Raw genomic sequence first — 25279 nt, 5'->3', positions numbered from 1 at the left:
TTGATATCCTTGAGTTTGTTAGATAAGAAGGGCTACAAATATAGTAGCCAAGGTGGTGTCTTGAATGTATCTAAAGAAGCCTTAACTATCATGAAGGACCATTTATCTGATGACCTTTATTGTCTAGTGGGAAGCACAGTCATTGAAACTGTTTCTGTGATCTCATCTAATGATCCTGAAGATGATGCAACACATTTATGGCATATGAGATTAGGTCCTATGAGCGAGAGAAGGATTAGAAAACTATGTAAGCGTAGTTTTCTATGTGGTCAAAAGATTGAAAAGCTAGATTTTTATGAGCAACATATAGTAAAATTTAGCACTACAACTCATCGAACTAAGAGTGTAGTAAACTACATCCATTCAGATTTTTGGGGTCCTTCTTCGATGGCATCAAAAGGTGGATTATTATACATGTGGACCTTTATTGATTATTTTGCAAGAAAGGTGTGGACGTATCTTCTGAAGGCTATGAGTGAAGTGTTAACCACCTTTTTGCATTGGAAGGTATTGATCGAAAAGCAAACTAAAAAAATGATCGAGAGCTTTCGAACAAACAAAGGTTTGGAATTTTGCAAAGGTGAGTTTGATCTATTCTACAAGAATGAGGAAATCATTAGACATCGCATTATCGTCAAAACACCACATCAAAACGGTATTGTAGAATGGGTGAAGAAAACACTTCTAGAAAGAGCAAAATACGCGTTCTTTAATGTTGGCCTAACCAAAGTATTTTGGACAAAAGTTATCAACAAGGCTTACTACTTGGTAAATCGGTCTCCATCAACTACAATTGAATTAAAGACTCCCAAGGAAGTTTGGTCTGGTAAGCCCGTTGATTACTCTATATTAAGAGTATTTAGTTGTCTTGTTCATGCTCATGTGAGTGATGGTAAACTTGAGTTGAGGGCGATGGAGTGCATATTCCTAGGCTATGCATATGGGGTGAAGGGTTATCGGTTGTGGTGTATTGATTGTAAGTTCCCCAAATTTATAGTGAGTCGGGATGTTACCTTTGACAAGTCTGCATTACTTTATGGGATAAAGTCTAGAATTACAAACACATCAGACCAATAAGTTGGCAAGCAGGTGGAGCTTGAAATTAATGCTCTTGTGACAATGCGGGATGATAGTGAAATCCAGAATGAATTGCAAGAGGTACAAGAATTGGTATCTCAACGAAGCATTACTTGTATTGATGGTGATTCTGATTCTTATGTTTTATTTGTGAAAGTAAAGATTGATGAGCCTTACTTTTATTATGAGGAAATTACATATGTCGAGTCTTCCAAGAAGATTGAGTCTCTACACTAGGATCAAACATGGGAGCTTATGAAAACACCTAAAGGTACTATTGAAGTTGGCTTAGTGTGTGAAGAAGGTGCAAACATTAGTCGTAATGTGGTTGGCTTCTCCAAATCAGATTTTATTAGTGATCTAGATAGTAAAAGATCTCGAATGGGGTATGTGTTCACTCTCTCAAGGTCTGCAATCAATTGGAAAGCAATTCTTCAATCAACTGTTGCTTTGTCTACAACTGAAGCTGAATATATGGTTGTGACCGAGGCAGTGAAGGAGGCTTTGTGGCTTAAAGGCTTGGTTAGTGATATTGGTTTTGGACAAGCACATACAGTTGTGTTTTGTGATAGTCAAAGTGCTATACATTTGACTAAAAATCAGATGTTTCATGAGAGAACCAAACACATCCAAGTCAAGTGTAACTTTGTTCGAGAGATTATTTCAAAAGGTGACATTATAGTAAAGAAAATAGCTACAGAAGAAAATCCGGCAAATATGCTAACTAAGTCAATTTCTGGGATAAAGTTCAAGCATTGCTTGGACTTGATTGGTGTTCGTAGTACTTGAGGCCCTTTGGGGCAGTGGCGGTGTCGACAGAGATTGGTTCATAAGGTGGAGCTTGGTTAATTCAAGCCTAAGATGGAGATTTGTTAAGATAGTCTTGAATTGTGATTTAATTAAGATTGTTTAATTCTAATTAAATTAGTCTTTAAATCTAGTTAGACTAGAATAACAATTCCTAATTATATTAGGATAAGGTTATTGTATTTGGTAGTATAAAAGGACCCTATGGGGTTAAAGAATAATCATCACTTAGATTTAGAGAGAGTGATTTAGGTGTACGTAGGATAAGGGTGGTGAATTTGAGGCTGTTTTTGTAATCTCTTGATTTTTCTCTTAGTAGATTTTTTCTCTGTTGCTGTGTCCGTAGACGTAGGTCATCAAAAGACCGAACCACGTTAATTCTTGTGTTCTTGTAAGTGTGCTTGATTTTTTTCTTTTTTTATTCTATTGATTGGGTTAGATATTGGACAATTCTTTAGAGATAATTTCGTAATTTCTCAACACTCATGGTGGTCAGGTGGATTTGAATCGATCCTCAAATTCAGACTATGAGAGACGCTCATCTGGCGGGTTTGAGGAATACTCCCAGCATCTAACAAGGACATATTGGATGCAGTATGATTCTTCCTCAATGCCTGAGCCGCGGCCTGATCGTTCTACTTTAAGCACTGGACCTGAAAGACAAACAGATTATACCATTAAGCAGTCAAGCTCGGTAACTAGTCTTGATTCTGCCTTTTATGCAGATTCTGGATACTTTCCCCTTGGTTCACCAATAAAGCCTAAGCCAAAAGCTGCTATGCCGAATGCGTCTCCTGAGTTATTGCAATTAGTGTATTCTGCCATTATGAGGATGCCTGAAAGCTTGGACAAGCTGAAGAATATTGTAAGTGGGGCTGAGACTTTTGGAAGTGGGGAGGATATGGAGAGCATTCCTTTCTTGGCTTTTGATTCACTTATTGCCACAATGGGTGGAGTTGAAAGTTTTGAAGAGGACGAGGACAACAATCCTCTCAGTGTGATGCTAAACTCTCAGGCTGCAATCGTGGCAGGCAAGCTTATTCATTAGCGTCCCTGGGAATGAGATAGTGACATTCTCATGTCCGCCAGGACACAGGTGGTTAGAGGCATGCTTGTTATATCAGGAGCCTGTATGAGAATCAGGGCAATGTGCGCTATGGCTGGTTTATCAGGAGTTTTTTCCAGGTCAGCTGAGAATATTTTTGCGCAGGATGTTGGCTCAATGGAGCAGATTAAATGAGATGGAACTCCCTTATGCTGTTGCATCCAACATTTGGCAGGGCATTCACTTAGTGTCATTGATTTACATAATTGGTTTCAGGTCATTGATTTCCAACAAGAATAGTTACTACCGTTTGGGCGCATCGCTTAATTAAATTATTCTCAGTCTGGGATAAAAATGGCACGACTTGAATAACTTGTTAAAATATACATAAATCCGAAGCCCAGCAACACTTAAACAAGCCCCGAAAACACGAACCAGTATCACTGACGTTGGATGGAACCATATACTTCTATAGAAAAAAAAAAAACCTACTATTCCATGATTAGATTCCAGAATGAATGGTAGTTATCAGGACAAAGTTTATGCAAAGTTAACAACAATCAGAAGTTTTAACTGGAAGTCGAAGGCCGGAATCGAACGCCAGGGAGATATCTCGAGACAAACTCCCCGGCCAAAGCTTGAAGTTCCTCATTCTCCAGTTCTTGATCGAAACGATTTGGAAAACTTGTTAGTTCAATTGAAACCTGTTGTGGTTGCGGCGGATCAAAGCTCAGGGGCATGTTAGAAGAAGACAGCAAGTCAGATCCTACTTCTGATGAGCAATGAGGGCTCGTTGGGGAAGGGCATCGGGCTTGAGATGGCGGCAGTAGAGGGAGACGCTGCAAACAGCAGCTAATTGCAGACAATTAAGTTTTCTTCTTTGTTTTGTAAAAGCTCCAATCCAACCCCACCAAGCAGGGATACTAAATCAAATCCTTCCGTATGCCGGAACCAAAAAAGTTTTTAGTTTGGTTTATTAGACTGTTTTTCCTCTGGAAGCAAAGAGTACAAGGGGCCTAATAACCACAAATAGAATCTCTACAAAATTAGAACTCTTATAGATCCCAAAGCAGCCCCCAGAAAGAACAATCAGAGGAGGCAGAAGGAGCCAAACTACTGTTGGAACAATTTCATTCAATACAACAAACATAGAAACATGCTTAGATAACATGAAAATTCCAAGTCTGAAATCTAAATACACAAGTGCATAAATGGCAAGAACAACACGGATTAGGCTTCGATTCTTGAATGCAAGAAGTTATGCTCCTTGTAAACTCACAACTATTTTTTTTTTTTTGAAAAAAAAAAATCAAAGTGTAAAATTTTTCCTAAATCACTAGTTTAGTCATGTTGATCACAAAATTGAGAAATTTGATAAATAAAACATCATAAAAAAATCTCTTATAATTTATAAATGTGTTGTTAATGAGAGCATAATTTGATCCAAAGCGGCGAGGAGAACGTAGAATGCAAATCTGGCACTTTATCATCATCGATATAGTTCACATCCTTTTTATTATCACAATTATAGATGCTTACGTTAGAGGCGCGAGCTTAGGATAATCATGTAAATTGTCATCAGTAAAATAAATGCAATTAGACCTGCAACTCAGCAATTTTTAAGAAACAATGAGCGATCATCCAATGATAATATTTTTTCCTAATTTTTTGTGTGCATGTCAAGTTTGAAAATCTCAAACTTGTCCATTATGTCAGTTTTTTCAACTCTTCCACTTTCATAATTGATTTCGTATCGACCAACACCGTGAGTAATTGTACAAAGATCGTCACCTAAATCAACAATATATTTCTTATGACCAAGATGAACATTGGATGGTGGTACAACAAATTCAACGATTTTTTGAAATGATCCATTTAAGTACTTACATATAAGAAGTTTCCTGTAATAAGAACTGCAAAGAAATTACCATTGAAACAAGTTACGTCATCCATTGAAAAGATAAAAAAAATTTGAGTCCACAAATTACCATAATAATCCAATCAGAGGAAGTTGGACTTGAGGATAATAACATTTTCTTTATAAAATATAAATGTAAATTTTTTGGAGATAATCAATATCATTATCGAAAATTATCGAAGGAGCGCAGTAAAAGAAGGAAAGGCTGGCTGTCGATAAAAAATTAAATAATCGAATTTTGAAATCAAGGCCGAAAGTGACCAACTAACCAAAAAGAGTGGTACAACATCTCCTTCCTCAGATCTCCGGCGAATCAAGCTCAACAATGATTTCTTCTCTATTAATGTTAAAACAACTTTGTCACTACTCTCTTTCTCTATAGACTATAAGCATTAAACAAATAGTGAAATTGATTTTTTTTATCTTTGAGCGAATCTAGCCATGATCAACAAACTACGCCCATTTGAACACAATCTGTGAAACTTGTCAGCAATGCATCTTAAAAGATCACCTGCAATATTACCCCAACCAACCTCAAGTCTTCTTGCATGGGAGACATGATGAAGCAGACGAAGAGCAAGGTTTTCTTTCTTTCTTTGTACAAGAGTTAATTAATGATTTTGGCTATGACTTTTCTAATCCTGGTAGAACTCGAAGTCACTAACTGTATTTGTACTCAAGAATTATGAATTTAATTGCATTGGTGATGTAAAAGTAAGTCGTTAAAATATACATAAATCCGAAGCACAGCAACAATTAAACAAGCCCGAAAACACGAACCATTATCGCTGACGTTGGACGGAATCATATTCTTTTATAGAAAAATAAAAACCTACGGTTTCATGATTAGATTCCAGAATGAATAGTAGTTATCCAGGACAAAGGTTATGCAAAGTTAACAACAATCAGAAGTTTTAACTGGAAGTCGAAGGCCGGAATCGAACGCCGGGGAGATATCTCGAGACAAACTCCCTGGCCAAAGCTTGAAGTTCCTCATTCTCCGGTTCTTGATCAAAAGGATTCGGAAAACTTGTCAATTCGACAGAAGCCAGTTGTGGTTGCGGCCGATCAAAGCTCATGGACATGTTAGAAGAAGACACCAAGTCAGATCCTACTTCTGATGAGGAATGAAGGCTCGTTGGCGAAGTGTATTGGGCTTGAGATGGCGGCAGTAGAGGGAGACGCTGCAACGTCGAAAGACGGCCCTGAATGTAGGCTAACTCCGCCTGTAAATTCACTACCTACAATCATAACATAAATCCAAATTCAACTCTTATCTCTGTTTTCTAGTATAACATAAACTATGATTTTAAGTTCACAAATCGAAAGAGCAAGAGGCAGCCGACAGTGGAACGGAGAAACCGGGTAGAACAGATAGCAGACAGAACAAAGTCAAAATGAACCTCAACGTCTGTTAAATATCAATATATAACATATATTAAAACATGCATTATGTTCAATTATAATGTAATCTTTTCCTAACCCGAAGAAATTAATTTTATGTCTTATCTCTCTGAAAGAAGAGTTTAAAGTAGTCAAAAGTAAGAAGATAATGGTATCCTACCTAATTAAAGCTCATACCATATCTCTATTTTGTGTTCATCTGCCCAACAAATGGACGTGGTGGGCAGAAAAGAAGGAAGGGTGTCCTAATTCTTGAAACAGTATGGTTAAATCCGTATTCAAAATGGTTTACATAAGTAGACCGACCACCTTCCTCCCATCAAAGTAGAAAGTAGACCATCTTCCACTAAAAAAAGAAAAGAAAAGAAAAGAAGAGCATTTATGCTCACTTTGGCTGTGAATTTTTTGCGCCTACCCTTCCTTTCTTGAACGCATAGAAAGCAAGGAGGACCATAATTCATGAAGAGGTGAAAGAAAATAGTTATCCATATGGCATGATTGAGTTTCCCGAAAGGCAATTGATGAAGGAGAAAATCCTTACAAGTAAATCGAGAGACTGACTTTGGTGAAGGAAGTTCACCATGATCGAACCTACACATGGTAGGACCCACGAGGGTCTATGCAAGAAGAAACACCCATCAATCCTCAGTATTGTAACAATTCATATATCTTTTAGGTATATGATTACTACATTTTCTTAATCTCTTATCATAAAGAAGAAAAAAAATATATTGCTAAAACTAACAAAGTCAAAGCCAAAACTATTTGAATATTTCTCGAGTTGCTAAGTTTGCTTGTTGGCTCCGGCAAGTAACCAGACCCACTTAGCCATATTCACCTCTCCACTGACAGCCGCCAGCTCTCCCTCCCTCTCTCTCTCTGAAACGGAATTTAGCATGAATTTTGTTCAATTTCAACTTAAAAATTTCCAAAACGAGTTACCCAAACCAAAACACACCACCTTTCCAAGTACAAAACTTTAGACTGAGTTTCACCATCTGTTATTTTACCCCCAAAAGAGAAACTATAGTGAACAATATTACCTTGGGTAATAAAAAAAAAATTTGTTCAAATTTAAGTAGGCTTAAAACCTACGTGATCAGCCGCAGTTTTAACGTTTAATAATCACAGAAGCCAAGAGAACCGTACCCAGGGCGCTCCTCGGCATGGCTGTGTCGCTAGGAAAGTGCAATGTCATTAGCGGTTGATCACAAACTTTCTTTTTTTTTTTTTTTGGTGTTAATGAAATAAACAGGGTAGACAAATGTGAAAACCTTGACTATTTAGATTGCTTTTGCTAAAAAATATGATTCGGTTGTCAAACTTTTACCGAACGGCTACAGCCTCCAAGACACACGTTTGCATGAACACTGAACTTTCAAGTTTTAGGCCTAGAAATTATCTACCTCATGTCTCGTTTATTTTATTCCGAGCTTTACTAGGCCAATGCTGTGAAAACAGCTGGTTTCCTATGCCAAATCTGGGTATAAGATTTTACTCTAAGTTAGCTAGGACTGGGCTATAAACTATAAACTCTAGATTACTTCCACCGCTCTATTTGAGAAAACTTGTAGCCCGCTGGTGCATGCAATTACTAGTTGTACCTAAATGTACCAACAACAAAGTTACTAGTTTACCTACAATCTACATGTAGTAGTAACAAGTACCACTATTTATTAAGGGAATCCTTCCTAATAATTAGCAGAAGAAGAAGCTTAACAGAAAAGACATAAAATGATAGAAGAAAATATACAGAAAGGGAAAATCTAAGATTAAGTTTAGCAATTCAATATCTTCAATGGAAGAAATTTTTGAAGAAAATTTACAAACTCTAAAATGGTTAGGTGCGTGCATGCCAGCATGTTTGCCAAGGCTTCAAAGAAATATTGAAGCCCACGAGAGAGAAGGAAGGAAAGCAAAACCCTAAGACTTGAGACTGAAAATAAAAAATCTCTAATTGAGGAAAAATTTTCTATCATATTTAATGAATTTAGGGATTCTCTGTTTCCCCATCTGAAAATAGTGACATGCTCATTAATCAGCGAAGAATGACATGAAAGAAAGAAAATAAAGAAAAGAAAAGTTTGAGAACAGGAGCTGACCTGTTGTTGGAGGGTAAAGATGTGGCCAACACAGCCATAAACAGGGTCCCTAACCCTAGCCAAAGCCTCGTAACAGAGTGTAACAACAGCATCGACGCGCCTGTGAGCCGGTATCCGCAGCAGCATCTTGGAAGCATTGCTCGCACCAAAAACCTTGTGCACCGCAGCAAAGTGAGCCGTGCCTTGGTCCGAGTCAAAATATGGTGCAAAAATGCACCCTTTAATGCACTTCCTCCGCAGGAATTTGCAAGCACCGCAAGGCCCACCTCCGTTGTTTGCACTCATCTCTCTTCCTATCTATCTCTGTCTCTGATGGTTTTCTCTATGATCTCTCTCTCTCTCTCTCTCTCTCTCTCTCTCTCTACAGAGATTATCTCTGCTTTTGATCAGAACCAGACAAGTATAGAGCTAATATGCGGCGTCTAAAGAAAGAAAGAAGAGAAGAGAAAAACAAAGAGGAGGATTTGTGGGTATTTAGAGAGCAAACAGAGAGGGTTTTGTTTGTTTCCTGGTCTTAGACAAGAAACATGTTGAAAGCCCTGCTCTCTCTGGTGGTGGGTCATTGCGCAAAAAATAGACTGGTAGTTCCATCCTTTTTAAATCTATATATTTCCATTGTGATCAAATACAAATCATATTCTCTTTTTCTAAAACCAGGGAACCTTAAACTTAGTTTATATTGCTAATATTCTTAACCACTATATAACTCACCATTATTATATTCTATGAAAAATAGCTCACCCATCTTTTTCTTTAACATTTTAATTAAGGTAAACTTCACTTTACTTGATTGTGTCTTTTTCCTAATTAATCCTTTGTGGATAAATTTTGTTCTTACAAAAGGTTACACAGTAAATTTCACTTTACATTTGAAAATATTTAAATAATTTGACTAAAAAATTTAGCAGTGTAACCTCTACTTAATCATAAAAGACTAATAAAATAAAATAAAATATAAGATGTTACGTGAGAAAAATTAAAATTCCCGATATGTTAAATAGAATTTACTCATTCATAGTAATTAATAAGTATACTTTGTCATATATCAAATATAAATTTAAGATGACTTTACATTTGCAATGTAATATACATGTATGATAAATTATATTAATATGAGAATTTTGTAAGATAAACAGGTCATTTGAAGATGTTTATATAGAATCCCTTGATTTAATATTCATGTATATGTCATGCTTAAAATAGATTATTCTTATTAAATACTTGATTAATGTTGAGATTCAATTTACACATACTTAAAATTAATTAGAAATATGAGTATACATTAAACGAGAGAGAGAGAGAGAGAGAGAGGGTGTATTGGTTTTGTTTCAAGCTTTAAAGCCACGGCAAAGCAGCAGTGGTAGTAGTGGGAGCAGCTTGCGTGAAGCAAACACACACATGCGGGTGAGTGGCGGTCTCAAGTCCTCAACTCCCAACCGCCGCAGTTGAGGCCACGTGCGAACCCCACGTGGGACAAACATCCCATCCAATCATCTCTGCCTCTTGTCACCTCCAACTTCAGCTTTTCTCAGCCTTCCCCCATCAGCGAAAAAACTCACTGAAAATAGACCACAGCTCCATTTTCACCCTTGCCCTCCCCTTGGGTTTTCTTTTCACCTTTTGTCTATGTTACCTGCTGCTAGCAGCTATTCACTCACCCCTTCACAAGGCAAGAGTACAATTACGTCAAGCCAAACTGATCTAACTGCAGATAAAGTATTTCAATTTCATATTTATAAATAAGAACGTTACACATTCTTTCATATTAATTTATCAAAGACATCGTATGGAGTTTTTTTTTTTTTGGTACATGAAATTGAAGTAATTTTCATAGAACAAAAATGAGTTAGAATTTGGGGAATGATCAAGGTCCCAAGGGTAACATGGAGGAGGGTGAGTTTTTACTTGTTTATTATAGCTTTGAGCTGATGGTCACTCTGGCCAGCAATTTCAATGAGAGATATCGTGTTCATATGTCCAAACCAAACGTGTCTCTCTCCGTCTCTCACTTCACGTACTTTTCACTTTTTTTTCTTCCTTTTTTGGCAATGATTTGTCCAGCTTTACGGTTTGATGTCACTTGCCCTCTAATTCATGTGGCGACATGGTGGCATGCCACTCATCAGAAAATGACATACGCACATCATTTCCGCATTCGGAATTCAATTATTCCTGTCACTAGTATTATTATTATTAGGACTTGTTCAAAGGCTTACTCTGCAAACTTCAAAGTCCAGTACATTAATTCTGTAAATTCAAGGAACAAAAATTCATGCATGGATAGCAATAAATAGTCACAAAATTATCAAGGGAAAGTACCAAAGTCAATGTTATTTTATCTTAGTAGCCAATGTTAGAACTTAATTACTATATATGCTACAATAAAGAGATGGAGTACTACCTTTTAAGATGCTATGACGATTTATTTATAGAAGGATTTTCATTTGCGAAATTAAAATAAAAAAGTACGGTCAACACCTCAACATGAACGAGATCAATAGTCAAGGAAGGCCAAGCTAAGCAGTCAAGCCCACACTGACTCGCACGAAAATCCATGCGCTTCACTTAAATTACCATAACTTCAAAGGCATTCTGAAACAGTGTTCCCTCTGCCGTCTCTCTTAAGGAAGACTATGGTCAGCAAAACTCAGTCAAACAGTTCACTTCCTGACGTCAAACAGCCTTTCACCTTTACCCCTCTTTCCTCCCACCCTTTTTTTAGGTTGTGTTTGAAGAAAAGTTAAGGGAATTTCCTTTTGATAAATAAAGTACTCACAACTCGGTAGGAGAAAGGGAGTAAATTTTCTACTACAATATATTGTTGGATTTTTCAGAATTTGATGAAAGAATAGGTATATATGATTGAAAGATTATTTAACTTTTGACATTGATCATCGACCTCCAATTCCAAAACCTAACCATCACTATCAATCAAAATAATTTATTCTTCATTTCCTTTGTATAATTATATATAAATTTTATGCTATCGTACTTAGATAAAATATTAATATTAATATTATATAAATAAATAGAACATAACCTTTTTAAATAAATGAGTTTAAAATTTAAATATATACATAAATACATTTATTATAATTGATATATAGTGTAACACAATTAACATGTTTATTTTACATGACATTACACGATTATGACATGATAAATCTTTTTAAACATGATTAACATATTTAAATTAATATAATAAATAAGCTAAATAAGTCATATTATACAAATTTACATTATCACATAATTAATTAAATAGATTAAACATGTCATATGCGAGGTAAACTTAAATGTGTTGACACATTTAAGACACATAGTATGAATACTCTAAACCCAAATTTATATAATATTAATCATTCTCATATTGTATTAAGAGAGGTTGTGTCTAATTATATGGTAATCGGTAGTTGATTACAAAAAGGCACATAGGTAACGTAATTAAAAAGGAGAAATAAATACAAGAGGCCAAGAGAAAGTGTAGTGTTTGAAAAATTGGCAAAGTAGAGCCGCGCCGTTCGCCGCTTGTCTGGTGCGTGCATGAGACGCTGAAGTAAGTAGGGAAGAAAAACTGGCCTTCTCCTTAGTATATAATTTACTCGCTCTGTCCATCTACAATTCTTGGTACGCCTACTATGTATTTTTCCAATTCACCTTAACCTTACCAAAGCATAAATTTTACCCAAGTTGTATTTTAATTAGGTATGTTCACTTCTTATATATTTTTTCAATTTTGCTTTTTGAGCTGTTTTTCTTCTGCTACAAGTGTTCATCGAATCTTGTAACCAAAGTGGTGTAATGCATGTATCATGTTATTGTTATGTTACGTTTACCAGTTTTCAGCATGCCTCTCTTCGATTAGAGTTTTTGGCTACGTGGACAAAATTTATACCAAGAAGTTATTAATTAAAGTTATTCAATTAATTAATTAACTAGGAGAAATTTTGGAGTATATATTGACCTTAGTTAGCTTATTATAATATTCAGTAGTTTACATACAAATATATCTCTAGATTTTGATCATAAATTACAAAACATTTCAGATGCATGAATTAAACCCAAATCTGAAACATTAATATGCAGAAAGGTTTATTATCATCAAATGTATGGATATATATAGACAGTAAAGTGGAAGATTAAAGGACGAATGATAATAATAGGAATAATAATAAAAAAGACAACGATAGCAGCTGGGCCAGTAATCTAGCCCAATAACATTCTAATGGTAACCTGTTTGATTTGAATGTGCTTTCCTTCGTGTCAATGAGGATGCTCCCAGGGAAAGACTGTTTAATTTGAGAGGAACACTCTTATTGTCAAATCAGATTCATAAGTTGCTATGGCTTGGGTGTATAATTGAGAAATCTAAGTGAAATTCACGATTTGAAAAAAAGTATTGGTGATGTAATACCCAAAAAGGATTTGAAATCTGTCTTTTAAATGAAAAAATTATGTACTAATTAATAAATTAAATGTTCAAATACAAACACAGTAATATATTATTATAGTTTGAAATTTGAGCTTTTCAATTTTTTTGATGACTGATTATTTCAGTTTATTTTTTTGTATTTCATAGTATGATTTTTAACTTATATGAGTGTTTGATATCAAAAAAACTTTACTTGTTTGAGATTGTTGCAGTAAGTCGTAATTAACATGTGAAATTCTTTATTTATGGTCATCATAATTGAATATATTTGTACTTTGCTAAAATAGTTTAAGAAGTACTAAGGCTGAAACGATCTATAGCAGAAGCTGCCATTGAAGGGTATTGATCAGCAGCAGCAGGGACAAATAAATTCTATTAATATTCAACCTTTTTGAGTGCATTGGAAGGCTTTGTCTATGATTACAAAATTAAGAAGCGGTCTTGGGTATTTGTAAAGATAATGAATTCATATCCTTATCGCAGAATGAAGGTTATCTTCTAAATGAATGGATTTACATTGACCAATATCTAATTAAAAAAGGACATAAGATAATTCAAAAAGAATAAAAAAAAAGTTGCTTAGTCACCCAATTGAGACTAGCAAGAGGATGCTAAATTAATCAAAGATCAAGTTTTTTTAGAAAAAAAAAAATTGATTACAATCTCAAGCATGTGATAATCAGCCAATTGGGAAAGAGAATATATGATGGAGGTAGCTAGGATCATTTGATTCATTTCATTTATTAATATATTGTCTTTTCTTGATTTGGATTGGTGAAAATACTATTAAATGAAAATTTTAATTAATCTTAACAGTAACTATAAACACCCATTAATCGGATTTATACATACTTACTTATTAATTATATATGATAGATTAATTAAGTGACATAAATCCTTGTCTTCCTCGACCAAAGTTGCACTGGAATTTGCAGCTTGATAATGATTAATTTCCGTCGGAACAAGCTCGTGGAGTAGTAGATGTGTGCATGAGAGTGACTGCTGTGGCAAGTAGTCTGGAAATTGGTGCAAAATGATAGAATGATTGCTGCTTTTCCAGCTGCAGGAATGACATGTTATCAAGGCATCATTGCCCCGAAAATTCATGTTCACTGTAAACTGATCGGCTTCGTGATGGGAAATGAACCGGCACATACAGGAATCCGATGTACTTTTTCATGTTAGGGATCCAACACGAAAATATATCTTTTAACCTGCAGGGCTCAAGCTTTCTTCCCAGGGAAATAATTTGAGTTATAATATATATATTTTTAATAATTCTTCAAAAACTTTAAAATATTTTATTTATTATATATTTTTAATATCTTTAAAATAAAATTTATTTAATAATTAATATAAATAATAAAATAATCTTCAAATTCTAATCAATTTGACCTTAATTCTTAAATTTATTCATGCTTCTCTCCTTTTATTTTTTTTCTCTTTCTCTTTTTTTTATTGAAATTAAGAAAGATATTCAAACTCTATTATTTAAATGAAGAGATCATGTACCAATCACTGAGTCAAATGTTCGAGTATATTTATATTTTATATGTTATATTTTATGAGTCTAAAAAATATTATCGAGTACAATTTTTTTATTTATATGTTATACAAAATTATTATCTATTATAAAATTTTTTATGATTGTTTAAATATAACATATTTATTTTAAAAAATTTTAATTTGAATTTTTCTTTATCTTTAACTCTCTCAATAAAAATCAGTTAACTCTGCTCCAAAATAAGATGAACCAATTAATCCTTAATCTTTTACTTTTGTATTTGCAAGAACTGCTCAAGAACGAGTTGATTATCGAGATTTGAGACCTAGTGATCTGTCAAAATTTTCCATTTACTTAAAAGGAGAGAAGATGGAAAATCTTCAAATCTCTCTGGAAATCGGGAGGCTGAAGGGGCCACCCCCTCGTTGTCATGCAAATTCTTTATGGTTACAGTACAAGTACAGTTGGCATGGTTCTACATGTTTGTAGCAAGAAATTAGAACACTGATATTTTTGGAATCATAAAATAAAATAATTTCCACCTCATAATTTTTTCTAAAACTTAGGATTGACAGCATAAACTCGTCTAACCCAAATTAATTTAATAAAAATTAGATAATTAACTCAAAGTTAATCTAAAAGTTTTTCGAATTTAGTTTTTTATTTTACTTAATTACTAATTTTAGATAATTTAACTAGGGTTAAATTGAGTTACCAAGGATCGATTTACGGGATATACTTAAGCTGGTTGTGATGGTATGAATTTGCTTTAGTGCTTCTTAGGGTCTTTGTTTGATTGTGCAGAGAGTAGGGATTGCTGATATTTTGATTAGTTTGATCTCGGTGACAATCAGAATAGACAATTTTATGTTTCTTTTGCGTAGATAAGTGCAAGAGGAGGCTTGGCCCCCTGTGTGCTATTCTGCATACTACTGTTCTATGGTAGATTTTGTAAGTAATTTATGTAATGAAATCAATTCTTATATATATATTTTTTAAGAATGAGAATCAATTTGATATGAGTAAGCATATGTTATCATGTAACGAAATTATAAAAAATAATGAAGTAACCTTTTTTATAATGAATGCCAAAAAACCCACTTTTAAAAAATTATAATAAATTTATTCTCAATATAAAAATCAGCTTGCATGGTTTCATTAATTAGTTTGACCAGCCTGACTTCTAAAGATCAAAAGCAAAAGTACTCCTTAGATTTCATGATTAGCCTGGTCCAAACACTTTTTTCTTTTCCTTTTTTAAGTTTTAATCCAAACATTTTTTCTCATTTAATAATGTGAAATTTTGATCCTATAATAAAGTCTAAAACTAATATATTAAACTTGACAGCGGCTTTGCCGTATCTTAAGGTGACATCCTGTAATTAATAATGCATTTCCATGATCATAAAATTCGTAAAAGCAAATCATAATTAAATCAGATAAATCCTACCCCCACTAGGTGTTTGACCGCACGAGTGGGAAAACCTGTGGGGTCTCAATTAGAATAATATAAATTAACATTATTGAGCTTTGATGAGACTGTTTCTGTTAGTTAAAGTTTAGGCAGAGCCTAATTACAAGACAACTCCTGATTATTAACACTTTTGACAGACAATTTATTAAAGAAATTTAACGTTAATGTGTGTTTGATTACTTGGACAGGGGAGGGCTTTCCCAAAATTTGTGGGAACTTTGTTACTTGAACTTCCTACATGTTAAATCATAATCATAAACCACTTGTTTATTATAACATGTTGATTATCATTTGTTTTCGTTGAAATATGTGTGCTTGAATAGTTTATTTTTTAAAAAATATTGATTTGTTAGTCAAAATATTTAAAACAAAACATAAATATTGATTTCATTACTTGATTTAATTATCGAAAACTACCACACAGAGGGGCAAGGCAACTCTTTCCTACGTATATGAACATAAATTTACTTATTCTAATTGTAATTGAGATGAAACTAATTAATGTATTTACTTTTCTGTACTCGTTGTATGATAAAAAAAGTTTGAAAAAACAGTAAATGAGAATCATCCCATCACAATACAATACCCAATCCATTTACAACAACAAAAAAAAAAAAAACAGGCCATTAACTTGCACTATTGCTATTTGCAGAAGCAAAATGATGTCACAGGGAAGACATAAGGTTCGAATCCAAATCTACCACTATTAAAAGGAACAGATTAACTATTGAGTTATGATTCCATTTGAATCTATTAAGAATCTTTTAAATTGCTCGTGAAAAACCTTGAATGAAGGGGGGAATATAAAAGGACAATTTGGTAGTAGACATGAGACAACACGAGCTATACTCCTAGGATTGAATGCTGTAGATGTCGTTCTTCTGAACAGCGGGGAGTGCCCATCGTAGGAGGTGCAGGAGATGTATCATGTGGAACTGTTTGAACGTCATTCGTCGGTCATCAATGTCGTACCGTCACGACAAGTGTCTTTGTTTTACTGGTTGGAAGAGGATTTCTGTCAATGCTTCCTCTTCACAACACACAGATTGGACAAGAGCCGGACGGCGCGGTGACACGCCGTTACGGACTGTTAGTTGATATTTACTGTGTTACTTCTTTCCTTTTCAATCTTAATTTTTTCCTATATTTTTTGAATTTGCAGTCACTTGAAATACTTTCAAAGGTGTAAAAAAAAAAAATGAAAAACTGTTTATTTTTAAATTAGAATTTGAGACATAGGGGAAGAAAGACGAACGTTACTTTACATTCAAGTGAACGGCGGATGGGTCCCACTTGAAAAAAAATGAGGTCATACTTTTACCAAGCCGTTACGTTCTTTGTCACGGACTCACACGTGGCGGTCACACATTCGAATGGCTCATGCAGCTGCTTTGAACGCCGAAATTGAGTTTTGACCTTTTCATTGGCTTTTTGGCTCCCATCCCTTACATCAACCAGGATGACAATAACCATAAATTTTCATTTTTCTTTTTTATCCTGTTTATAAAGCAAAAGTTATCAAAGGTTTAATATCACCCAAAGACCATATAATTTACTGCTACATATGTACCTTTTTAAAAAGAAAAATAAGTTCTTGAGTCAAACATACCAAGAATGAAAAAAAAGTTACTACAACTTTTTATTTGAAAGGTAAAATATTTATTTATTTTACATAATTCTACATTATCTATCCAATCTTTTGAAAAGAGTTAAATAGTATATAATTAAACACGTAATATTAAATTATATACTAAAAATCAAATTGAATACCAATGACGTTAGATGATTTACACATTATTGATATATTATATATAATTTAAATTACAAGATGAGATCGGTTATTGATCAGTTATATTTTGATTTTAAAAAATTATATATACAAGTAACAACGAATTATTTAAGAGTTACGTATAAATATTATCTACAAAAGTGTCTACCGAGCTTAATTGGTAAAGTTTAGAAAAGAAAGAAAGTAATACGTGATTTAAAAACTTTAAACTTGCATCTTCCATTTTAAGTAAATAATGCTAATGAAATTTAATTAAACAAAAAATAGGAGGCTTTTCCTTTTCCATTTTCTTTGGTTCCTTTTAGCCGTATAATATAAAGGGTGTCACGCAAGAACAAAATGAAAAAAAGAGAATGATGATGGCCAACACCACAAAATCACTGTTGTTGTTGTTGTTTGTCATCATCAAACTCATTTCGCTCTCATCAACACTTCCATTTCGAGGTTTTCCTGATGCGAGCTTACCTGACATCGAAAGCCAAAGATACTGAAATCTATGCCGTAAGAAATTTGCTAGCTTGAGATGGGTGATCATGTCTTTCCCTTTGTAAAAGTAACCTTAACACAAGCCTATTCAGAATTGACAGGGATATAATGGATTAGACAAATCCAGTTCCCCAAGTTTAATCACTTTATTGGTAATTTTCCTCATCCATTAAAGAAAAAGTTCTATATTCTTTTTGAGTTGGAAAAAACACCCCTCCCATCATTTATTAGGAACTGCTATAAATAGTTAAGACGAAATTAAATGAAAAATAAACCTGTGGGTCATTCTCAAAAATCCAATGGATTTATTTTGGCTTATTATATGGAAAAGGAAAGCAATGGCTGAGTCATTTTCAACGTAGAGAGAGAGAGAGAGAAGGGGGGGGGGCGAGAGAGTTGGCGTCTTTTTCCCTCTACGCAGCTTAAAACACGCAGTGGCAAAAATAGACAGACTCCAATGACACGTTTCGACATCTAAAATCTATTCTCTTTTGATTGCAAGACAGATTCAGATGTAGGCGAAAGCAAAGTTGTACAAAAAATATAATAGTTTATATATATATATATAGACACATTGAAATGAAACTAGAGAGAGAGAGGGAGGGAGCTTTTAAAAGAGAAGAGGAAGAAGAGCATGTGTTTTGTTAGAAAATTCACGAGATAAAGGAAGATATATGGAGAAAAAAAGATAAAAATAAAAAAGGGCAGTTGAGAATATAGCTAGGCTAATCGCATGTTTGCTTCACGCAAGCAGCTAAATGGGGGGAGGGTTTGCTCTCTCGCGTGGCTTTAAAGACTTCTTCTAGCGTTTTAAATCCCCCATTAAAATACCCATCACCACCCCCAAATGCCAAAAAGACCAACACCCACCAAACCAAACCCTAAAAAAAACATCTCCTCTCCTTATTCTTCTTCTTCACCTATTTCGACTTCTAGAAGAACCCCACAAACCCTAATGATGGGACCTATACTACTTTAAAAGGGAAAGGAAGAACAAATTAAAAGAGTTCCTAATCATGAGTGCAAACCCTAGCAGCAGCGGTGGTAGTGTAGGCGGTGGTGCTGGCAGTTGCAGTAGTGGTGGTGGTGGACCTTGTGGCGCGTGCAAGTTTTTGAGAAGGAAATGTGTGCCTGGTTGTATCTTTGCCCCTTATTTTGACTCGGAGCAAGGTGCAGCCCATTTTGCAGCGGTTCATAAGGTTTTTGGGGCGAGCAATGTGTCGAAGCTGCTTCTTCATATCCCTGTTCACAAACGGCTTGATGCGGTGGTTACCATATGTTACGAGGCTCAGGCTCGGCTTAGAGATCCTGTTTATGGCTGTGTTGCTCACATCTTTGCCCTTCAACAACAGGTAAATACCAGTCTTGTTTTCCTTTTTTAATCTTTTGATAAGGATTGTCATCTTTGGCACCTTTAGCAGGGCAGTTTAGTTTTGTTTGTTTCTCTTATTTGTCTTCTGTCTAATTTTACCCTCTGCTTTTTCAAGTAAATCCCGGAACCTTTTCTTCTTTTGAGAACTTCCATTTTCAGTTAAAACTTTGTCTTTGTAGTGAAATGGGCATTGAGGGCATTGACTCTCTTCGTTTTGATTAGAATCAATCTAGTTTAAGCCTCTTCTTGTACTGTATCTTCCCAAAGGATGATCAGGTTGACTCAGTTTATACATAGCTTTAGCAGAGCATTGGCTTTGATCTGACCTAAACCAGGAAGCAGTACCCGATATAGACCATCGTAAGGGAGTCTCGAAACACCCTTATCCTTTTCACACCAGCTCAGAAGGACTTGATGGGATAAGAAATGGTACTTACGGTAAAGAAGAAAAAATGTATGGGGTGCATGCTGCGTCGGATGCAGGTTTTTTGCACACTTTGCTGAAATCTAGATACGTTTCCTTATTAACAAATCATTTGGTCGGCGGTTACCTCAAAGGAATATAGCCAGTCATATATTTTTTTTTCTTTTGTTTTTGTGCAAATTCTGGATTTTGCAGGTATTAAGGAAATGGTCGGTTTTCTTTTCCTTTTCCTTTTTATTTTGTTTGGGGTTCATTTCATAGCTACAGTTCTTGTTCTAGCAAGCTTGTGTTTATGTCAAGGGCCAAAAAGTTGTTTCCTCTTCCCCATTAAAGAATTTGTTATCTTCCCAATTCCAGTACAGTAAATAGATCAATTAATGCAAATATAAACCCTCTGGCTTCCCCGAAAAGATGGAGTTGCTTCTTTCTTCAACAGCGATCGATGACCAAAAAAAATGGGATGACTCGGATGCTGTAGCTTAATTGTTTAATTAATTGATATATAGATGAAACTGTTCATAAAAACTTCTATTATATTTTGTCACGTACGAAGCATATTGTTTCCAAATCTAATTTAATATCTTAATTGGACCGATAAAATATTAAGTGTAATTAATGGTGGATTAGCAATGACTAATCATCATCTTGCTGCCTAGCTCGGCAATTATGCCATTGAAATTCAGTGCAGTCAGCATTCTTGTTCCTTTGCCATGAGAAAGCTTTGTTTGTTCGCAACCCCATGTTCTCGTGCACATAACCCGAGCGTCCTTTTAGTGTAAACAAAGACTCCAAGCCTTGATTTAATTTATCTCAAAATTATTGTTTAATTCCCATTGTTTCCTTTCTTTTTTTTTGGGGGTGACTGTTTTGGCAGGTGGTGAATTTGCAAGCAGAGCTATCGTACTTACAAGCCCATTTAGCTACGCTAGAGCTTCCATCACCGCCGCCGCCGCCTCCGCCGTCAACAACGCTGATGGCACCACCTCCTCTCTCCATATCGGACCTCCCATCAGCCTCGTCCGTGCCAGCCACGTACGACTTATCGTCACTTTTTGATCCCGTGGTGCAACATTCATGGGGCATGCAGCAGAGGCAAATCGATCCACGCCAATTTGGAGGGAGCGGCTCATCATCATTAACCGGTAGCGGCGATCTTCAAGCGTTGGCTCGTGAGCTCCTCCACAGACAAGGGTCTCCACAGCATGGTTGTTTGCCATGCACCGATGCTTCACCATCACAATCTCTCTCAAAGTGAAGACTGACCCTTTTCCTTAGTGTCTACTTGCCTTGAAAAATCTCTCTTGACCCAAAACTGGCTAGCAAGGGAGCTTTTATTTTCCTGTTATATTTCACTGGGCAAGTAACCTTAATAACTAATCTGGTTATATTTTTTTTTCCTCCTTTTCTTCCTTTTTTGAGATATCAGTGAAATTCAAAATTTAGTCTTATTTATGGAGGCCTAAATTATATCCATTACGAAAACATTTCAACAGCAATTCTTTTAATTATAGTGTGATAATCATATAATGACAACAAAAAAAGTTAAAATTCACATTTCTAAGTATAAACTTCGGTATTGTGATTGAATAATGTAATAATTATAAGTGATATATTTTCGATCTTAGGTTTAACGCTTTAAACACAGATATATGGGCCCAAATCAGACCGAACCCATTTCAGCTCTCCAGCAGTCGATCTGAGTAGAAAGAGACGTTCGAACCCTTGAAGAGTTTTTAGCCGGACCCAAATGTCCAGAACCATGGACCAAAAATGCTATGTAGATTAGGCCCAAGTTCTTAACAGTGATCACAACTGGTCCAGATGTTTCGGACCGAGACATTAACCAAGTTCGTAATAGTCATATGCACATGGACAAATCTCTTTAGCAAAAATCAGGCAATAAACCATCACCGTTAAAAGATGCCAAGGGTCAGGAAAATTTCAGGGTGTATCCAGTTCTTAGAACTTGGCAACAAGATAATTAGGAGGCAGGAACTTTGCTATTGGTTTCTTTAGCAGCAAATTCTCTCAAGACAAGTTCAACCTGTTCGACTACCCCAAGCTTTTTAAACCATTGAGCGAGTATACCTGAAGCTTCTTTCCCAACCACAATTCCATCTCTCTCCAATTCCATCAGGAAGTCCAAGGCCTTATTAAGCTTGCTCTGCTTTTCATAAGCAGCTACCACCAGAGCTACACATTTATCACTAGGCTCAAGACCAGCTCTCCTCATATTTTCAAAAGCAATATGTGCCTTGTCACTTTGACCCGCCAATTGATAGGCATTTATTAGGAGTCCACACATCCTAGCATCAGGAGAAATACCAGCAAGCTGAATGGTGTCAAACACTCTTTGTGCACCATTGGCATCACCAAGCATGGAGTATGCTCTCAGTAGTGCCTTGTAAACCTCACTTCCAGCATAAATTTCTTGAGAATCCATTTCCCTAAGCAAAGCTTCTCCTTGTTCAGGCGTTCCAGATCTGATGTAAGCCATGATCATTGAGCCATATGATCTTTTATCCAGTTGTTGGCCAAGCAGCTTAATCTCTTCAAAGGTTTCTTCAGCCAACTTAAGATTTCCAGCCTTGCTGTACATGTGAACCATGGTTGTTAGAGTTACCTGATCACAGATGAAACCTCTTCTCTTCATGGCAACAAGAATGTTTTCAGCTTCTTGCAGCCGTTTTTGCTTCCCATAACCATGGATTATCTTAGTGAAATCCCGAATGTTGGCTTCAAAAGATTCTTCAAGTAGGGCAAGCTCTGCCACCTAGACAAAGAACGATGAGACATGGATTAAGCATAGGCTTCACAAACATCATTTCCTTCTTCTAACTGGCATGTGCACATAAGGATCTTTGAATTCAGAACCAAACAAAGTAACAAACCAGTAACGGGATACAAGTAGCTTTTATTTCTCATAAACATGCCATTGAGATTCAATTTGAATTTATAATCTCTAATTAAGTTCACCGGCAGAAGTTATACTACCATCATTCTAGAGAGGTCAATGAACCAGTAAAGACCAATAACCAGTCCTAGTACTGTATATACAAGGGATTATTCCAGTCCACTAACCATACATGCATAGAAACATTACACCTGCAATGCTCACGCAATGCCCCCTTCTCCACTTCCCTCAATTAAGGATTGAGCAGAGCAACAAGCAAGTAAGGCGAAGGGGACCACCATTTCATTTCAGCATTATGTAATGAATAGAGTTGGGACTGACAATTTCGATGGAAAGTACAGTTTTCTAACATTATACTTCCTATTACTTCAAGGAAGCTGATAAATCAGTACAACACAACTAATTCACATAAATCTCAAGCAATTGTTCTCACTAATATCATACTAAAAGAGAATGAACTGATTAATAGATGTAACCCATACCTCAAAATAAAGAGGATGTTCCATTATCTTCAATTCTTTAAGAACCACAAGCCAGTCAGCTCTCCTGGGCTTCATAATCTTAACCCAAGCAGCCAACAAATCCGCCAAGCTCCCCTTTTCAGGACAAAAACAAATAATCTGTTTCATCAAAGCCTTACATCGCTTGGTCATCTTAAATGGAAGTTCGGTAATTGCTTGTTTCTGTTCTTCTGCAATGTCGGGACCAATCTCAACCCACTTATACCTTCTCTTTTCTTCGTTTGTTTCTGGTTTTCCCTTTTCTTCTACATTGCTGGAGGCGATTTCCGGCTGGTTGTTGACTTTACAAGAACTGAATTTTGCCCCTTTTTTTTGGAATAATAATGGGTTTCTGTTTCCCCAAGATTGCGGGTGAATTTGCTTCTTGGTTTTGTTGATAAATGGGTATGTTGAGTAAGAACAATAAGGTATATTACAAGCAGAGGTGACCATCAGTACAACCAAAACCAAAGAAAATTCAAAAGCAAATACCAAATAGAAAGCTTCACAGTTTCCTGAAAAAAAAACAAGTAATTGGGATGAACGGATGTTATATGAGTTCTGGGATTTTCAGGGGAAGAACGACACTTTGGGCTAAAGCCCAGAGTAAAACCCAAAGGCTCCATCAACATTGAGCATTGGATTTTCAATGGATTGGACAAGGTGGTAATTAAAGATATCGCTATCCATTTTGTTTTCATTCCACAGGGAAAAGAAAGAAAAAACGAAACTCATGGTAAAACAACAGGTCGAAAGATGGAAACCCCTTCCCAATTTCATAAAAATGTCGTCATATTCATAAGGCATATGCTTATCCAATATGTTGAAGCAAAGCATATATATTGCAATGAAAAGAAAGTGCAAAGTGACATGACAATATACTATTCCTAGGATAAACCCTCGAGTCATAGACAAAATTATTATTGTAACCTTTGAACCTTTGAAGGAAAAGACTTTTCCCAAAGCCATGAATTCAACAAAAGGGTGTCTTTGTTATTTTCAGCAATTATCTTTTTTTTTTAAATTAAGAGAAAAAAATTCAAATTCGTCTCTTTTAAACAAGTATATTATACATCAATTAATGAACCAAATTCTCATGTACATTTTCATCAATTACCTCGTATCATACATTAGTCATATATATGTATATTTCTAATACCCTTTTAGTTATTATTATTGTAAGTTTTCCTTATTAAAAAGGTTCAAGATTGATGTTTTACTAAAATTGTAAATTGATAAGATTGTGGATCGGTTATTAGTTATATGAATTTGAAAAGTAGTTTGATAAAAAACAATTTAAAAGGACATGAATTCAACAAAAGAGAGTCTTGTTTCATAATTTTGTAAACAATATATTTCATCAATTATCTTGTATCACACATTATTAATGTATCTATGTAATGTATCATTTGGATATTTTCTATGTGTTCATGGTTGGCATTTATGTAGGATTGTGGATAGGTTATATGAGTCTGAGAAGTGGTTTGATTAAAAATAATTTGTTAAGTTGAAATAATATTTAAATGTAATGATTATTAGAAGTTTTATAAGGTTTGAGCTATATAATATAATAACAAACTTAATACATGAAAGAGTGAATAACTAATAACAAAAATTAACTAACTACAAGAAGAATAATTTATTATTTAACATATATATTAATGTAAAAATAGTAAAAATAATTAAAATGATACTAAAAAAACAAACATATTTTAACATTAAAGGAAACAATATTTTTAAATAATTGTAATAAGTTTTTTAATGTTACTTTCATATAAATACATTGAATTACAATACAATTAATGTTACATTTTAATTAATTATTCATTACTTTAATTGCTATTATTTATATTGTTTTATGAGTTTAATTGACATTTGTTCATAGGAAGTAGCCGGGAAGCTAGTCCAAGAGTCCCCAGCCGATCACCAGAAAGATTATGATGTACTCAATCTTTAATACCCGAATTACCCTCCTTCATGTCGTAATATCACCGTTCACCATTGAACATGTTTGTTTAACTCCACTTATCGCAG

General features: G+C 34.9%; 3 protein-coding genes across 3 annotated transcripts; 1 reads left to right on the top strand and 2 right to left on the bottom strand.

The window, feature by feature from the left end:
- Positions 1 to 5538: 5538 nt before the first annotated feature.
- On the bottom strand, positions 5539 to 8894 carry LOC18614289 (LOB domain-containing protein 31-like). The gene is made up of 2 exons (XM_007051975.3): positions 8354 to 8894; positions 5539 to 6088 (listed from the first exon to the last, which is right to left on the bottom strand). Exons 1-2 carry the CDS (start codon positions 8636 to 8638, stop codon positions 5762 to 5764), a joined length of 612 nt encoding a protein of 203 aa, XP_007052037.3. The 5' UTR covers positions 8639 to 8894; the 3' UTR covers positions 5539 to 5761.
- A 9751-nt stretch (positions 8895 to 18645) lies between these two features.
- On the top strand, positions 18646 to 21279 carry LOC18614288 (LOB domain-containing protein 30). The gene is made up of 2 exons (XM_018114356.2): positions 18646 to 19387; positions 20706 to 21279. Exons 1-2 carry the CDS (start codon positions 19052 to 19054, stop codon positions 21084 to 21086), a joined length of 717 nt encoding a protein of 238 aa, XP_017969845.2. The 5' UTR covers positions 18646 to 19051; the 3' UTR covers positions 21087 to 21279.
- Positions 21280 to 21385: 106 nt separating this feature from the next.
- On the bottom strand, positions 21386 to 23911 carry LOC18614287 (Tetratricopeptide repeat (TPR)-like superfamily protein). The gene is made up of 2 exons (XM_007051973.3): positions 23228 to 23911; positions 21386 to 22604 (listed from the first exon to the last, which is right to left on the bottom strand). Exons 1-2 carry the CDS (start codon positions 23696 to 23698, stop codon positions 21813 to 21815), a joined length of 1263 nt encoding a protein of 420 aa, XP_007052035.3. The 5' UTR covers positions 23699 to 23911; the 3' UTR covers positions 21386 to 21812.
- Positions 23912 to 25279: the final 1368 nt, after the last annotated feature.

This window comes from Theobroma cacao, chromosome 1 (assembly GCF_053813885.1).
Source record: "Theobroma cacao isolate CCN51 chromosome 1, ASM5381388v1, whole genome shotgun sequence".
NCBI lineage: Eukaryota > Viridiplantae > Streptophyta > Magnoliopsida > Malvales > Malvaceae > Theobroma > Theobroma cacao.
Note: the sequence above shows the minus strand (reverse complement) of the source record. Positions and strands in the feature narration are given on the sequence as shown.